Source organism: Rhinolophus sinicus, linkage group LG05 (assembly GCF_036562045.2).
Source record: "Rhinolophus sinicus isolate RSC01 linkage group LG05, ASM3656204v1, whole genome shotgun sequence".
Classification (NCBI taxonomy): Eukaryota; Metazoa; Chordata; class Mammalia; order Chiroptera; family Rhinolophidae; genus Rhinolophus; species Rhinolophus sinicus.
In genome coordinates, this window is record NC_133755.1 from 17,127,221 (window position 1) to 17,145,430 (window position 18,210).

The 18,210-nt window shown below is 44.4% G+C and overlaps 1 protein-coding gene across 6 annotated transcripts in view; it reads left to right on the forward strand.

Moving 5' to 3' along the window:
• DRC1 (dynein regulatory complex subunit 1) overlaps nucleotides 1-17,618 on the forward strand; it is a 38,115-nt gene extending 20,497 nt beyond the window's left edge. For 2 of the 6 annotated variants that reach the window (XM_074331800.1, XM_074331804.1), the window contains 12 exons: nucleotides 1,373-1,512; nucleotides 3,912-3,935; nucleotides 6,792-6,926; nucleotides 7,266-7,498; nucleotides 8,358-8,471; nucleotides 10,054-10,166; nucleotides 11,367-11,456; nucleotides 12,009-12,098; nucleotides 14,431-14,615; nucleotides 15,644-15,787; nucleotides 16,102-16,204; nucleotides 17,368-17,618. In XM_074331800.1, coding sequence (XP_074187901.1) covers nucleotides 1,373-1,512; nucleotides 3,912-3,935; nucleotides 6,792-6,926; nucleotides 7,266-7,498; nucleotides 8,358-8,471; nucleotides 10,054-10,166; nucleotides 11,367-11,456; nucleotides 12,009-12,098; nucleotides 14,431-14,615; nucleotides 15,644-15,787; nucleotides 16,102-16,204; nucleotides 17,368-17,436 — 1,440 coding nt within the window. In that variant the 3' untranslated portion in view covers nucleotides 17,437-17,618. The remainder of the gene's footprint in view (nucleotides 1-1,372; nucleotides 1,513-3,911; nucleotides 3,936-6,791; nucleotides 6,927-7,265; nucleotides 7,499-8,357; nucleotides 8,472-10,053; nucleotides 10,167-11,366; nucleotides 11,457-12,008; nucleotides 12,099-14,430; nucleotides 14,616-15,643; nucleotides 15,788-16,101; nucleotides 16,205-17,367) is intronic. The other 4 variants (XM_074331801.1, XM_019735389.2, XM_074331803.1 and 1 more) reach the window with 4 other exon arrangements.
• Nucleotides 17,619-18,210: the final 592 nt, after the last annotated feature.

Below are 18,210 nucleotides of genomic sequence, written 5' to 3' on the forward strand. Positions count from 1 at the left end.
ATTTGACTAAACAAGTAGAGAAATTGAGAGGTACACTTAGTCATCCCAGGGACCAATACCACCTGCTAAAGAATAGATGTTGTAGGACCCTCATCACTGAGTCCCTTGGTTACAATGTGGGGAATCACCAGATTCCACGTGGAATGTGGAAATGACTCGCCCTCTGATGATGTGTCAGTACCTTTATTCATCTCCTGGCCGGTTCCCCTTCTTGAGGAGGACTCCAAGGAAGGGATGGTTCCCTAGAATCACTTCCTCTGTTGATTCCTTGGCCAAGGTCTATAGCTTAGTGGAGGGACGTGGAAGGAGGCATGAAAGAGCACGTCACATGTCTCCGCTTTATCAAGATCCCATTACACTTAATTGCGACCTCCTTTCATCTTTGTTTGCCCCTCTTTCATCTTTGTTTCACTCACGTCAGAGTGCTCTTTCTGCACTGCCGAGGCTGATCATGCCACTCTCTTGCTTAACAGCAGTGGCCCTCCATTGCCTTCAGCATAAAGTGTTCAATTCCTGGCTTGGCCAGGCCCTGCTGCTCTGTCCGCCTCCTTTTTGACCATCCCCTGCCCCACAACTTAAACTTACCTTACTTACAACTTAAACTGCTCGGGGTTTCCCCAGAGCACATCTCTCTAGAACTCTTTCCTCTCAGGTGACCACCCAGGTAACTCCTACCCATTCTCCAAGTCTCAGGCATGCTGATGCCATCTTCTCAGGGATCCCAGGCCTGGCCACGGAAGAGCTCCTGTCATTGACCCCATGTCACCCTACGCTTACCCCCCTCTTACTTCTTATCACCAGCGCTTGTTATCTGTCTCTCTCCTAGACAGGGCAGGACTGTGCCTTTTCACCAGTGTTTTCCCAACAGCACCCAGTAAAGTGTCTGACATATGTTAGGCACTCAGTAAGTATTCGCTGAATGAATATGACTAATGGAAATCCAAAAAGGAAGGATGGTTGTGCCTCTCCTCCTTTAAGATGCTAAATACTAACATTGCCGACCAGAAGGTCAGAGTGGGAAGACTGCAAGTTTCTGTGGCAAGATTAACTTTTACAGTGTTTCTAATAGGGCTACTTATATCTCTCCAGGGTCTAGAGCAGAGTAGCAGAGGGAGCTGGACTTGAAAGCTCTGTCTGTGATCTCTCTTAGGTTTCAGGTATGTAGGCTTTAGCTTGCAGTTGAATGATTTATATTTTTTTCTGGTTGTCCTTTAACTTGCCTCTAATGATAGATTTTCCCAAGAATTCAGGTGTGGCACTTGTCCTTGGCGTTCCTCTGATATGATTCCAGAATGAACTACTGGGGACACTCAGGCATAACACATACTATCAGGGCCAATTAGTATTATATTTTTTTAAACTTTAACTTTAGGTTCTTGAGCAACAGCTTCAGCAAATGAAAGCAACTTATCTGCTGAACCAAGAGAAATTAGAGTACAACTACCAGGTGCTGAAGAAGAGAGACGAAGAAAGCACAGTGATTAAGTCCCAGCAGAAAAGGAAGATCAATCGGTACGCTGGCTCGCAGGACTTCGTTATTCTGGGCCCTTCCACGCTGAAAATAGGGGTGGGCGTGTGCGCTTCACTTCTGTAGGAGTAGAAACTGTTAAAAATATAACCAACTCTTATTAAAAGAATTTTTGGGAAAAGATAATACATTCAACCGGTTCCCCTCTCCCCCACCCCCTAGAAAAAAGTATACAGCAAAAAGTCTGTCTCCTGTCCATTTGTCTGGTTCCTTTCCCATCTCTGTAACCATCATTTGTTTCTTCCAGAATGTTTTATGCATATACAAACACAAATAAATATTCTCATCCCCCTCTGCTTTTACACAAATAATAACATTCTATATACCTTGAAGATATATTCATACCAGTTCATAGAGCTTTCATTTTATTTTTTAAGCTGCCTAGTACTCCACTGCATAGATTTACTTAAGGTACATTTCATAGGTAAAGTCATTTACTATGATTTATTTAAGCAGTCCCTACTGATGGACATTTAGACTGCTTCTGACTTTTGCTATTGCAAATAATATCAACGTAAGTATCTTGTTATTACAGGAAGTAGTACATGTGCATTATAGAAAACTGGAAAATATCGCAAGTGAAAGTAAGATAAAAACAAAGACACCATATTCTTCCCACCAGAGATTAAGTGTATAGCTTTCTGGATATCTTTAATAGATACTGTGTTTTCCTGAAAATAAGACCAAGCCAGACAATCAGCTCTAATGCGTCTTTTGGAGCAAAAATTAATATATGACCCGGTCTTATTTTACTATAAGACCCGGTATAATATAATATAATATAATATAATATAATATAATATAATATAATATAATACCCAGTCTTATATTAATTTTTGCTCCAAAAGATGCATTAAAGCTGATTGTCCGGCTAGGTCTTATTTTCGGGGAAACACGGTAGGTAGAGAGACACACACATAGATATGACATCCTACTGTTGCTATTGTTTTGTAATCTGCCTTTTTAAAAAAAGTCCACCACCTCCACCTTTCCATTTCAGTAAATTTCATTTCATCGAAGTTGTTGAATCACATTCAGATTTCCTCAATTGTGCAAAGATATTCTTTGTAGTAGGTTTGTCCAAACTAGTATCTTATCTCGGACCAGGAATTGCATGCATCAAGTTATTAAATTAAGTTCCTTAAGTCTCTGATTTGTCAAAATCCCCCCACCCCTCCGCCTGCCAACCTTCTTTTTTAAATGTTACTTACTTATATACTTACTGTATACTTTTTCCTGGTGTCTTTGTGTGGTGGGGTTGTGGAACCAGTTATCTGTTCAACAGACTGGGCCATTTATCTTACAGAATATCCCACTTTCTGGATTTGGATTTTTCCATTTGCTTGTTTCTCTGACCCTATATTTCCTTTAAATTGTAAGTTATAGCTGCAGACTTGCGGATTCAATTTACACATTTTGCCCACAGTATGATATTTCATAGGTCAGAGTGTGCGCTTCATGTTGCCTCATAATGGAAGACATTATATTATCTATTTGATCCACCATTAGTGATGCCAGGATTAGCTGTGCTGGGTAATAAATGGATTTGTGATTTTGATAGATATTGCCAGATTATTTTTCTTAGGGTTTGTACAGATTTATGCTCCTAACAGCAATGTATGCAAGTACTTAACTCTCCACAGCCTTTGCTGTTTGTCAGTAGTGTAAGTGAGAACAGTATCTGAATGTATTTTCATTTTGTATTTCTCTTGTGCATGATATTGGGCATAATTTGATATGTGTATGAGTGATTTGGTATTGTCTTCTTTATGAATTACATATTATATATGAATATACCACGCCAACTTTTCTACTGGGGTTGTTGGTCCTTTTCTCATTAATTTTTAGGTACCCCTTATATATTAGGGAGATTAGCCTTTTGTTAGCAGAATTGCGAATATTTTTAAATGGTTTGCTGTTTGACTTTGCTTGTGGATTTTTGCAATGCAGATATTTTAAATCTCCATGTTGTTGAATTTGTTAGTACTCTCCTTTGTGGTTTCTGGGTTTTGACTCATAGAAATGCCTTCCTCACCCTGAGGTTATAATTTCAATTTTCCCATATTTTCCAGTGATACATTTATGGTTTCCTTTTACACTTAAGCTTTTGATCTACTTGGACTTGATCTTAGTGTACAGTTCGAGGCGTGAATTCAACTTTTGTTTTCCCCCAGGTGGTTAATAATCATTTTAATACCATTCCTTACCAATTGGAGATGACAACTTGATTACTTAATTTCTATATATATTCGGGTCTTTTCTGTTCCAGTACTACACTGTTTGAATTATTAGGGCACTAGAATATGTTTTAATATCTGATGGGGCACATCTTCCTCTATTACTCTTTAAAAATATAATCTTAACTTTTGATTCTTCATACCAGGCACACCGGCAATTACCAAACAAGGTAATGCTTATATACCTTATTTATTTTTGGTCTTTAAATGAAATCAGAGATGTATGTTTATACACACACCACACTGGTTCAGTCATTTTTCCTTATGCTTGATCCCAATACTATGGCTTACTGAAAGATACCTGTTACTCAGAAATTCTCATCCACCTTTCTCCTTTCCTCCCTTCTTTCCTGTCTCTTTCCTTCCGTCCCGCTTCCCTTTCTTCCTTTAAGAATTGTCTCCTAAATTCCAGAGTCTTGTGTGAGGCTCTGAGGAACAGAGTAGAATAAGACATCTTGTTTAATCCTTGTTTGAGATTTTCCCCAAAGCCCAAACAGCTATTTATGAAGTCTTCCATTTGTAGGTTGGTGATACATTTTGGACAAATGTTGGGTCTATAGAGAAACACCAGTTGACCTTTTAATAGTTACTTATACTAGAAGGTGATACTGAATAAGTGAACTGGCATCTTAAGCCTGATTATCTGAGATAAACGAGAGTAGTTAGGAGCCAATATTTATGGAAATATCCCACTATATGCACCGTACTAGATAGGAAAACCTCAAAGACAGACGCAAATCAGTACAGCGAGAAGGGGTTATCTGGGAAGGCTTCCTAAAGAAATGAAATAGTGAAGGGGGAGGAACATGACTTGGTTAAAAGGAGTTACGAGACGACTTCAAGGTAGACAGAGTGGGAGGAGGGAAAGGCAAGTCCGAAGGCAAGGAGGGAGGAATCAGGAAGTTAGATGTTTGATGAAGAGGTTGCGTAGTGGGAGAAGGGAGGCTGGTAAGACCTGGAGGTGCGGGAGGCAGATGTGGTTTTGATCCACGTGGCAGAACCATGAGTGGCATCATCTCCCCACCATCCGACTTACACAGTTTCCCTTCAACTGACCCTGCTGCTCCTCCTCTGTGAGCACATCATTGTTTTCTTCTTGCTTCCATGGCCATTTTCCTTTCCTCATCACTTGCTCCTCTCCATTCATAATTTGACCGATGACCGACTTGAACAAGAACTTCCCTCTGTAGGAGACCAATAAGGCCATTCTAGCCAAGCACCATGGCTTTTCCTCAAGCCTCGTCCAATTATTATTGGATACCGAACCTCAGAACTTTTTTCCTTTGGTTGTCATGACTCTAAAATATTTGATCTTCTTTCTCAATTTATTCCTGATGTGTTTCCGTGGGAGGTTCTTTTTCTTGCCTGATAAGATATTCTAGAAAGCCTTTACCCCTGTGCTTTTTATTTTGATTCCATTGCTCTGCACATCAGTCTGATGGCTTTGAATGTCACCTCTTTGTTGATGACTACCAGCTTCATATCCCTAATCCCAAACTCACCTCCTCGCTTTATCTGGAGCTGCCAACAGACATTTCCACGTGGAGCGTCTGTCATTTCCAGTGCACAGTTTCTGAACCCAGCCTTGCCAAGCCTCCCGGTGTCCATCCTTCCGCCTCGCTCCCTTCCTCTCCAGCTTCCAGCCGGTCACTGAGAACTTGGCGTTTTGTGGCGCCTCCCTTTGCAGCCATTCTTTCCTGTCCATCCCTTCTCCTGCGACCTTGATCAGACCTTCCGTATGCACCTGGAGTTTATTTTTGTTTTATTAGCGTCTATGATTTAGAGGATACATAGCAACTCTTTTATTAACTGACGCTGAAAAAAAAACACACCACACTTTGGAATGGCTACTTAAAAAAAATTTTTTTTGACACCTATATGTGGTAAGTGTCTTCTGGAATGCTATAGTTAAGAAAATGAATTAGGTATTTCTTTTTATCAGAGATGAAGTTAAATCATTTTTGCGTGTTATTGAGGACAAAAATATGAATGATTAGTGTTTGTGTTTTAGGGACCTTCTGATTATTTCAGAATCATACTTAAGAGGGAAATTTTTAGTTTTAAGAGTTTTTAAACTTAAAATATGTCAGCCTTCAACCTTTCTGTTCTGGTGTAAATGGGGCACTGACATAAGACACCTCTTCAGTAGTTTGGAGCCTGAAGTATGGTCCTGGGTCTCAAAGCTGTGCCTGGCATGCATATTTCATGGGACAAGTTTCCATGCACAGAGCTCCTCTTAGCAGTGAGGTGGGGAGCTGTGGCATGCCTGGATTCGCAGTGCTATTGACCACGTTTTAAGTATTGTTCACTGTGCTGGAACCTCTGACCATTCCCCTCCCCTGCAAGCCACGGTAAGTTAGACGCCTCACCTCTGAGCTCCCCTGGCACCCTGTGTAAAACTCCTACAGGCTTTTTCACACTGTGCTAGAGTTAATATTTGTATTTATCTCTGACTGGACTATAGTGCTTTGTGTTCAAACATATCCCTTTGTTCATTTTTGTGTTTGAACATATCTTTGGCATGAAGGAGACCTTTCATGTTTGATAAATGAATGAATAAGTGAATAAATGAATGAATGAATGATTGTAGCTGGTAACAGTATCAGCTCTTTGAGAACCGATGACATATATCATAGGCTTGTGGTGTGCAGTTTTAACTGTTTCCTTTCTGCCTTATTTCAGAAGGTCAGAAGTTGAGATAGGTTATTTAAATATGTGAGGTTGGTACTAGTTAGGGACACTGACAAAGGGCATGTTGAGGGAGATTCAGTGACACTCTTGAGTAGGAGACAGGCTCTTGGTGGGTTTGGCCTTCTGGACAGTTTTAAATGCGTTCAGTTCTGGACAATCCCATTTCCTTCCTTTCCTTGACCACAGCTAGAGCTGTGTTTGGGAATATGTGGGATGGTTTTCTGTCTTTCCACAAACCTGATCCTGGGTTCTGTAGAACTAAATGAAATCGATGAGAGGAACATTACACCTTCTGTTCCGCAGCAGACTAACTTTTTTTTCCCTCTTCAACCCAGCCTGCACGACATACTTAACAATCTGAGGTCAAAATATGCCAAGCAGGTAAAGCAGTTTCAGGAGGAGAACCAGTCGCTGACCTCAGACTACAAACACCTTGTGATGCAATTCAAGGAGGTCCAGAAAGCCATGAGGTATTTTAGGGACTTGGGTCCTAGATTACGGGGGTAGAGTTGGTAGTGGCTGTGATTTCATTAGACTTTGATATCACCGGCTTTCTGGGAGCTGGACCAGAGCACTAAAGAATCCTTTGTGCTATCGTCCATGTCCCTTTACTTGCATGTCGCCTACCTTTTCTCGAGATTTACGGGGATGGCTTTCAATCCATCATCGGTGGGAGTCGGCGGCCCAGGGATGGGGCCAGGTCTGGGATTTACCACAGCTCTGCCTCAGTTCTTGGCCTGCTGCTAATTGAAGGGGCCCTAGCCAGGCCCTTGGGTCACCTGGCCATGCTCAGTAACTCTCCTTCACAGGCATTTTGCTCTTGCTGATGATGAGAAGTTTCAGGAGATTTGGCTGATGAACGAAGAGGAGGTGAAGGATCTGATCAAGAGAGGCTTTGATGTGGACCGGATCATCCATACCCATCACCTGGGGCTCCCCTGGACGGCACCTGATTTCTGGTTCCTGAAAAATGTGGGGCCTCTGTCCCAGCAGCAGCAGAAGTCCGCCTCACAAATTTTAGAAGAGCTGCTGATGCAAACAGGTGACTAGAACAGAGTCATAGAGCCTTCGAGCTGGAGGGGCCCTTGGAGAACATCACGTCCACCCATTCATTTTACAGAAAAGGCAGCTGAAGCCCGGAGAAGGGGAAGAGGGCTCATAGCTAAGAGGTCCGCAGAGTATGAGTGTTCGACATGGCTTTTAAGACAGCTTCCCCCTCTTCCCTGTATTCTAAACTGGAAGTTAGGTCTAGAAGCTTGATCAGGTTCAAGTTCAATTTCTTTTTGCTAAATACACTGCTGTGTACCTCTACTGGGATAAACTAAGGTCAGGTTGTCTCTCTTTTTGTAATGTTTATAATGTTAATCATTGTTTAAGACCCATTAATTGTATTAAGGATTGCAAAATGATGATATTCTAAATTCTTATAATGTCATTTATTAGTTGGAACACTTCTGAAAAGAGAATCTTCCCCTCATCAGCTATTTGTTACTCTGAGATACAGTTTGCACAGGAAAAACAGGAAAATGGTTATTCTTTCTCTGTTTACCAGGTTACAGAACAAAGGGGTAGGGTCTCTAGCATCTTCCAAAGGGCACCAATGAGGTTTTTTTGTTTTTGTTTTTTTTTTAAAAAAAGCATCATTATGAACACGTGGTTTAAACAAATTTGATATGTTCTGGTTTACTGTAATTATTATCCTCACTGATGCTCACATTGTCCCATCTTTGGCCAGTGCAAGTATCCTCGTGTTGGCTTCTGGGTCCTTTAGACACAAACCCAGCAGTTGTTGACATCTTCCCGGCTTTCCAGAATGACCAGATGTTCCAGGTCATTGCACTTTTTCTGCTTCAAGTCTGGAAGCAGCCGTTTCTCCAAGGAGACCTGGTCCTTTTCAACAGGGAACGGTATTTTGAAACCAGAGCCTGCGTGCTGGAGTTTTGGATTGTTTGCATTGCTCATTGTTCTAGGCCTCCTCCGTGGACGAGCGCAGTGTATCGGATTATGTTTTATAGGTAAAATAAGTCATGTGTTCATCCTAATACTTCCTAAGCATCACGGTGCCAGGACATTTACTTAACTTTATCAAACTCTGTCTCCTTTCTCCTAACTTGAAAATCTTGGTGCTCAATGACTCCACAATAATTCCCCACTGCTTTGCCGACTATACCCTAGAACCATCTCAGGGTAAAATACCAGCCACTAACAGATAGCTACTGAAAATGATCACCTAGCTTCTGCACAGTTCTTTCTGTGCTTAGGGTATATTCATTCTACTTGGGATGTACAGAGAGATTGCTGTCTTCTAGTCGCTTGGACTAGTTTCTATGTGGTTATGTCACCAACTGAATACACATTTAGGTCTTTTTGTTTTGTTTTACTTTTGATATTTGGGATTGCTTATTACAATTTTATAATTATGTAAAATATTTACATGTTCTCAAAGTCAAAGGTACAAAACAAGGTGTACTCAAAAAGAAGTGTGGCTTTTACCTTCTCCACCCTATTCCATCCCTCTCCTTTAGATAACTTTTGAAAATGTTATAGTTTATATTTTTGCTGCTTTTTAAAAAATTATAAACAAATATGTGTACATATTTACATAAACCATTTTTTTAGGTAAATGAGAACATATGTTTTTCTCCACTTTGCTTTTTTCACTTACAGTATATCCTGGAGACCAATCTGTAGTAGTAAGAAGAAATATTCTTTATTCCTTTTTTTATGTGGTACTCCAGTGTGGGGCTGTGCCGTAATTTATTCAGATAGCCCTCTGTTGATGGTCATGTGGGATATTTCCAGTTTTTTGTTTGTTTTTACTATTGCAAACATTGCTGCAATAAATAGCTTTGTGCATTTATGTTTTCATGTTTTTGCTGATGAATTGTGGGAATAGATCCCTAGAAGTAAGAGTGCTGCATCAAAGGGTAAATGCCTCTGTAATTTCGCTGGATATTGCTCCTTAGGGATGGTACCATTTTGCATTCCCACTGGCAATTTGATATCTTGTACTTTTAAAAATCTTTTCATATATCTCATTTAACTTTTTGAACAGCTAGAAAAGCCTGGGTAGAACAATGATTTTTATTCCTATTCTTTTTGGATGAAGAATATATAGTATAAATCTATAAGAAAATTTTTGGCTTTTGCTATCAGCTACCACTTCTTGCCGGTGATATTTTTTTGTGAGGCAGACTTTTAGTTGGTTGCTTCTAATCTGCTGCAGGTTTAGAAACCATGTATCAGATGTGCTAGATTTAGCTCGAAAATACAAATAAATGGGTTCACACACTCTGGAGCTCCCCCTTCCTGGTCATGGCTGGATTTTGAGTGTGGTATTTCCAAGTAGATAAAGTTTGGAAAAGTACGGCATTATAGACTGTTCAAGAAGGGCAGAATTCTCCAGATAGCCTCTTGTTCCGACCCCCAACCTCTCTGTTTTTCCCACATAATAGGCTTTCTTTAACTCATGCCTTAGAGAGGCTTTTTTAAGAGGTAAATTTTCTCAAGGAAAGCCATCTGTCTGTTTCTCAAAGTCAACAAGGCCAAGGAATGATCTTTTTCTTTCTCTCTCTCCTCTCTACGCTCCATCTACAGAAGAGGAGGGGGCAGAAGAGACCGCCTCGGATCCAGCGTCTTACCTGGACCTGCCAAAGCAAATTTCAGCAAAAACTACCAGAAAGATCCTTATGCTCCTGTGTGACGAGTCGGTGAGGGGTGGTGGCAGATGGACTCCTGGCAGGTGGCTTTGCCGACTTCCTGCTGTTGCTTCTTTTTTTAAAAAAAAATAATGCTTTTTGGTTTTCAATTATAGTTGACATATAATATTAGTTTCATGTGTACAACATAGTGATTAGACATTTATATGACTCATGAAGTGATCACCCCAATAAGTCGACTACTCGCTGTTGCTTCTTGTGTGCTGCTTCTGATGACTCTGGCCAGGCCAGATGTGGCCGGGAGGCAGGAGTGGACCACTTCCGACTTGGTGGGGCCGTTCACAGAGAGGCCATGCCTCAGTGCTGGGCAGCTCCGTTAGTGGGTAAGCAAGGTGCAGTCCAGGCCGGCCAATGGGCTCCTGCTAATTAAAAAAGAAAAAAGGTCATTCTTCAAAGAAGGGGCACCAGTGTCACGTCCACAATCCCACCTGCCAAGTAGTGTGGCCACAAGTGACATGGCCTTTTTCTGGGAGCTTAGTGTACGATTACTCTGGGTGTGTTAGGCTTCGGATATCTGCCTTATATATTAGCAAAAACCACTAGACTTTATGGAAAGGCTGCATTGGGGCTGGTTCAGCTGGGAGTTGATTGTTACCAAACATTATTGGGTTTAGATTTTACATTTCTGAGGTGGTGAAGGAGGTGGAGCAAGGTCAGCAACCTCTCCCTTGGGACAGTTTTCTTTGGCACAAAGGTTGGCTCCTGCAACTGAGGGCAGCTCCTGCTGAAGGAGGCAGCTGACAGGTTCTTCCTCTCAATTTGCAGGCTGCCAGTGGCCACCCTTCCACTGCCTTCTTATAACTTTCAATGCCTGCTGCTATGTTCTATAGATATTTGGGGACTAGCATATGAGTGAGGTGACATTGGGTGAAGTGACTCTGTGACTGGATCAGGTCTGGACTGCCGTGGGGAGGGAACTCAGGTGTTTTACACACGGGCTTTGGGTGAGGTGATTCAGTACCCTTCGGAGGTGGGGGAACGGAATCCATGATGAAGACTGACTTTGTTCCTGGGAAGGGCCCTTAGGCATCCCAGGAAAGCTTTCCTCAGGGGAACCCACTGCCCAGAGCCTCATCCCTGGGGTTCAGTTCCGTGGAATCGTCCCTGGCTCGTTAAGCAGAGCGAGGCTGCAGACCCTGGGACTCAATCCTGAAAGCTGTCTCTGACTGGAGATGTCTTCCTTCTCCTCAGGGTTTCCTCATAGAGAGCAAGCTGCTGAGCCTTCTCCTTCCACTGGAGAAGAGCGAATGCTATTTGCTGAGGTTGGACGCCATCTTCTCAGTGAGTCCCATGGGCTGAGTGGACATGGGGTGGGGACCTCATTCGAAGACAGGCCCTTATGTTTTTTCAACATTGCCTCAGCCCTGGGAGTAGATGTGGGTCTCCCCGGGCGTCCCTTGGCTCACATCGCATCCTTCCTTTACTTACTCTCCATACAACAAATTGTCCTCAGAGCCGTTTAGCTGTCTGCCATCCTGACCCATCCTCTGCTAGCTTCTCTCTCTCTCATGGCCCAGCTCTCAATTCTTGGTTCTCCCCTACACCACTAAACTCTCGTGTGTTCAGCCCCCTGTAGCCTTCTCGTAACCACCAGCTGTGTATAAGCACTTCCTGTCTCTGAGCGTTTTTTCTCTGTTCTGATGCGTGTGTCCGCAATTCACTCTGCTTTCCCAGTGTTGAATGGCCTCTACTTTGGGGTCATGGCAGGTGCCGGGCATGTTGAGGGGAGCAAGACAAGTCTCTTGTCCTCAGGAGCTGAGGATCTGTTAACTTCTGGAGCCAGTGGGCTCTTTTTGATGTGGTGTTACAGTAGTCATTCTGTTTTCCCCCCAGGCCCTTGGAATTGAAAGTGAGGATGACTTGTATAAACTGGTGAATTTCTTCCTCAAATACCGAGCCCATCATCATTCACCCTCCAGCCAGGTAAGGTGAAGTGCAATCGAAAAGAGAGTATTTTAAATCCTGGAAACGCTTGGGAGCATTGCTGCCTCTGAATAATATTTTTGGAGAAACAGTGAGGGTTTTATGGCAGGGATAGCTAAGTTAGCATTTCCTTTACTATTATTACTTTTTCTATTTGCAAAGGGAAGAATGGATGGATGGGGATGAGAGACTGTTCTCATACTGAGGTCCAAAGGATCTTTTCCTGGGCCTTCCCTCAAAGCCAGGCCTCAGCCACTGTGAGATCTAGACCCACCAAGTTCTGAATATTTGATGCATGACACTTTCCTACAAAGCAGGGCCCATTTGTAATACCTATCTTGATTGTAATAGACTATTCTGAAGACATCATCATGTTAAAAATATAAGATTTTAATTTTAAAATTAAAAACTTGAATTTAATAGATGTCTTTAGTATTGCTAGCCCCAGAGTGAGTATCCTGATATGCTTCCAAAAAAGAGCTGGTTATGTGGACAAAACCCAGAAGCCATAAAGGGGGGGGAAAAGAAAAGCATATATTTGACTACATTTTAAAAAATTCTGTAGGGCAAAAATCACTATAAGCAAAGTTTAGATACAGATGACAGCTGGGGAAAAATTTTAAAAACTCATGACAGTTAAGGGCTAATGTTTTTAATGTGTAAAGATCTCCCATAAACCAATAAGAAAAAGACCAACAACTCAATGAAACAAACACCTCCTGGAAGAGGCAATACAATTAACTTTTAAACATAGGAAAAGATAATGAGGCTTTCTTGTATAACAGAAATGCAAATTAAAACTGCTCAAATTCCATTTTTGCCTGTCAGGTTGGCAAAAATCTGCAAGTCTGAGAACACATAGTGATGGCTGAGGTGTGGGAAACAGGCGCACCCATAAGGTGCTGGTGGGAGTGCAAATTGTCGCAGCCTCCATGGAGGGCAATATCAGTTACATGCCGTATCAGTTACAAAACCTGCGATTCCTCTTTTAGGAATTTATTTTATAGATATATCTCAATACATTTGAAATGATATATTTATTGTAGCTTATTGTTTGAAATGACAGAAGATTGATAACAACCTAAATTTCCATCATTAAGGACTCGATGAAATAATATATGGTATGGTACATCTACACAATGGTGTGCTATGCAACTGTGAAAAAGAACAATGAAATTCTTTGCATATTTATTTGAAAAGATCTCTAAGGTTTATTGGTATGTGAAAAAAGGCCAAGTGCAGAAAAACTATATATGTAGCACTGTTCCATTTATGTAAAAATGGGGAGGAAAAGTGTGTGTGCTTGCATATATCTTTGGAAGGATACATAAGAAACTGACAACTTTGATTTGCCTGTGAGAAGTAAACTGAATGAACTGGGAGATAGGAGTAAGAGTGTTATGAGACTCGGTTCTTGTGGGCTCCCAGGATGGAAATCAAGCGAGATCACCGTGAGACAGTTCAGGCAAGAGGCAAAGGTTTATTAAGCTTGTGCACAAAGGGACCAACACTGAGAAAGGAAAGGTTTGGATAGCTCCTCAAGAGAAGTTGGGGCACAGTTTTAAAGGGAGCTAGGCAACTTAACAGCTATGTCTAGGCCTGTAAAGGTGGAGGTTTCTTGGTGCCTGTGCAGTGTGATACATGCTTCTTCATGTGTGGCATATCTCATTGGCATGATAAATCTCCACCCCTGGGTCTGATTTCTAGTATTTAAATTAGGGAAAGGGCACCTTAGAGACACTCTGGGGCCTCACTGTGCGTGCCCGGTGATGAGGAAATTCCCTTGTTGCTGGTATGCGGGTCTCTGTGGCTTGCCTCTCAGGGCTCCTTGATGCCCATTGGTGGTACCGTAGGGTGGATGTTCTTGTGACACTTGTCAGGTTCCAGTAGCTGACCTGTCTGACTCACTCAACAGAAGGAGCTTTCCCTCCTGTCTCAGGAGGAAGACTTTTTAAAATTTAAATATTAAAATGAAATTTGTTTGGTATTATGATTCAAAGGGATATGTAAATTACGTAAGCTTTATGAATATCAATGAAACGAGCACCTGTGAACCTACATGTAGAAATAGAGCATTATCATTGTTTTGAAGCGCCCGTGTGCCTCTCCCTGGTTCCATCCCCTTTCTTTTCCACGCTTTCTCCTCACTGTTTCTTTCCTTGTATAAATGTCTCCCTCTGCATCTTTTATATGACGTCTGTGACTTCCTATAAATTTTTCTCCAGATGTTTTCTTTCTATCTCCATACACTCATGCTTGTGTACCCTCCACCCATAGTTGGTTACCCCTTGCACCTTTCTCCAGATCAGTTCCTGGAATTTCACCCCTACAGGAGCGAATGAGCCTGACACCAGCATTGGAGCCAGCAGAGCAGCCAGACTTCGAAGGAAGGGAGGAAGAAAGCCTTGTGGAAAGGGAGCCGGAAGAGAAGGAGGCCCCTGCTTCTCCCAGGCTCATCCACCCCAATGCTGTCCTCAAGATTCTGGAGGCCTTTGTCATGGGTCTGAAGAAGCCCAGGTGGGTTGTGGTACTGGACGGCTTGCCTGTGAACTGGGAAAGCTGGGTGGGATGCGGGGACCAAGCCAGATGCCCCTGAGTGGACAAGAAGTTCCTGGGCAGTAACTTGGGGGAGTAAAGAGATATTCAAAAGGAGGGCTGGAGGACTCGGTGGGCATTATAATGAAAGAAACGGGGTGTGGAAGTGGCTTGGATTTTTTTCATTCATGATTCATTTGTTGAACATTATTGGGGTCTGCTAAATAGTGATCAGAACAATGGACTACAAGGTGTCATGTGGCTCAGAGGAGGAAGTGGTCAACTCCATTTGGTATGTCACAGAGGGCTTTCGGAGGAGATGGCACTGGAACTGAGTTTTCCTAGGTGGATAAAGTGGGGGGAGAGGGCATTTCAGGATGTCACCGCATGGGGAAAGGCGTGGTATATTGAAAAATCTTGACAGAGAGGTATGGCTAGCGTGTCCAGGGTCTGAGAAGTGGGACCGGCGGGTAGGGGAGCCAGGCCAGATCTTGGAAAGCCTAACGTGCTCAAGATCTTGGTCTTCACCATTTAGTGGCCGGAGCCACAAAAGGATCTTAAGCAGTGGGGGCGCCGTGATTAGACTTCCGTTTTGAAAAGATCACTTCGGCATCAGGGAAGGAGTGATGCTGGATACAAGGTGAGCAATGGGAGGGTTTGTCCAGGTGGGAGGTAACTCCTGGCTACCCTAGAGGGGATAGAGGTGATGACACATTTTGAGAGCTGTTTTGGATGTATTAGTGAGAGAAGTGGGCATAGTAATGAGCTTTAAAGCCAGTGAGATAAACTGGTTGAGAGAAGAAGGGTGCAGCGGTGCTCACAAAGGTAATCGTGGCATCGAGAATCAGGAACATTGATGACAAGCAGGTGTCCTTTCCGAGAATCTCCCATCATCTGACAAGCTTGTCTGGCTGAGTGGGAAGGGGACAGATGGAAGAGCAGTAAGTCTGAGGGGCTGGCACTGGGTGGTGCCAGGTGGACATGTTGGCACCAGTGTCCGTGTCCTTCAGGGACTCTCGGCCGCCAGTGAAACTGCGGAAGGAGGTGCGTGATAACTCCAAGGACTCCGAGTACTGGCAGGCCCTGGCCACGGTGATCCCTCCCGCCACGCAGAACCTCTGGGATGCTCTGTACACAGCCTTGGAGAAGTACCAGTGAGTGTGTGTGTCATGGCCCAGGAAGAGAGGGAACCGGGCAGGTAGGTGGGGAAGGATCCCTGCTTGGAGCGGCCACAATTGCTGCCTCCCTGTCCTATGAACTCTTGGAGAGAGAAGCTGCCTTTGGCAACTCCTGTTGGGGGCGTACAGTGCTGGGTGGCTGGCCTGGCTCAGTCAGGGCAGAAGGGCTGCTCTGGTGGGTGCGGCTTCTGGGGTCCTCTTCCACCAGAACAGAAATATAGCGACCCCGGCCCCTGCATGGCAGAGGATAGAGGCGGCCATGGGCCTCTCACCAGCTTTTCTCCCCAAAGCCTCATCCTGACCCAGAGGGCCAAGCTGCTGGTAGAAAACAATGCTCTGGAGCAGCAGAATACAGAGCTCCAGCTGCTGTTGAAGCAGTATCTAGCTTCCAAGGTGGGTGACGGGGACCCTCCGAGGAGGGTGGGCAGGAGGCCGGGAGGTGGGGGGCGTGGACTTGATATTAGGAAACGAGGGGTGCTCTCCCCCAGCACAGGCAGGTGAGCCTGTGGCTTATAATAGTGTCCCTGTGATGCCCATGGTTTGGGGCACCCACTGCTCATTGGACCACCCTGAGAAGCAGTGCCAGAGCCAGTGCTGCCTCACAGCTTGCTGAGCCTCCCTGATGACTTTTCGTCTTTGGTCCTAACAACCACTCTGTGAGGGAGAGAGGGCAGAAATGATTCTCCTCCTTTCACAAAAAAGAGAATCAAAACTCAGAGACTTTGTGACTTGCCCAGAGTATGGGCTCTTCCTGTTCTATCAGCACAAGTTGTCCGGCCTGGGATGTGACCTGGGAGAAGAGGCTCCAATGGGGGCAGATACCCCTGGCCCCCACTTGTGCCTGCTGCAGCGATAGTTGGGACAACTTCTCCAGGGCCTGGAGAGAGGAGAAATGTTACCATCTGTATTCCTGTTGGTTTGTAACACAATTGCTGGCTCAGATTTACTGGTGGGGAGTCCTTCCCATGGTGCTAAGGTCATGGACCCCGAGGGTTATGACATATGACAGAGGGGCATAGTTCCTCTGTCATCATCTGTGTGTGTGAGAGGTGACTGAGGCCAGCTACAAGCCCAGGCACGGGGGCCGTGTGGCCCTGTGTGGTTTCAGGCCGAAGGCCATACCTGAACAGGGGGTGTGGTAAGCATGGGCATCATGATGGCCTCTTGGCCTGTAACAACAGGACTCAGACAGGGGACCATGTGGTCCAAGCTTCCATCGATGCTACTGTATACAAGAAGATGGGGAAGAGGAGGGAAGGGCAGGCTAGGCTGGGGATGGGATGGCAGGTGAAAAGGGGAAGGGACGGATCCGAGTGGAAGGTTAAGAACGTTCCCAAAGGCTAGCTAGCTGCAGCAGCTGCCAAACAAGGAGCCCTGCACTTGTCTTCTGAAGGAAGGAAGATGTCGGCTTTCCCAGACATCTGGAAGCATTTGGGGAGGAAATATACAGAGATTCAGAGGCCTGTGGGAGAGCTATCATGGGCACCTGACCCCCAGAGGTCATGAAGCAGGAGGGCACTGGGGAAATGTAAGGGCCTTTACTCCCTCTTTTCCAGATAAACTCTGAACTGCAAGTTCCGCCGACTGAGGTGTTGCGGATCCCCGTAAAATCGAAACAGACCTGAAATGGCTGCTGTATTAGCGCGGACACGTGTTGGCATTGGTGCCAGAGCCGACATGTATAACCTGGGGAGCTGCAGGCCCCAGTCTGCTTTTTCCAGAGCTGCCATTGTAGGGCCCGTCCAGATAGGGGGACAAGAGGACTTACCTGTATCCTGCAGTCATGATTAAAGTCTTTAAAAAGTTGTGACTGGATCTTTTCAAAGAGGTCAGTTCTCGTGAGATGTGGGCTCCTGCTCCTACCTCTGTGTCACGAGGGGACTTTGTTCCCAGCTCAGATTGTGATGTGAGAATAGGCATGTGTCATGCAGGGACTCATGCAGGGTCTTTGGTCCCGCTCCCCACATAAGAACGCAGGACATGGGGAGGCCAAAAAGGAACACCCACGGAGCCACAGATAGGGGACTCATACCACTATAGTCTCGCAAGCGGCTGGGTTAGACACACAGGAAGCAGGAGCCACACGATCCGCAATGCACCGTCCGCTTCTCTGCCAACCAACCTCACTTGCTAACTGCAATCCGCCTCTCTGCAATCCGCAATCCACAATCCACGCTTGCTAGCTTAGCCACGGCAGTTATATTCATGGCTAATGGCTAACTGGTAACAGCTGATGGCCAACTAGTCACAGCTGATGACCATTTAATACCCGAGCCAGCACCTTTTCACATGAGGCTGAGAGCCTGGAAACTGGGACTTTGTCCCCCCACTCCACCCCTACAGGGTCTCACCTCATAATCTACGCGACAAGCGTCTTCCGCCAGGGTTCCTGCGCCGTA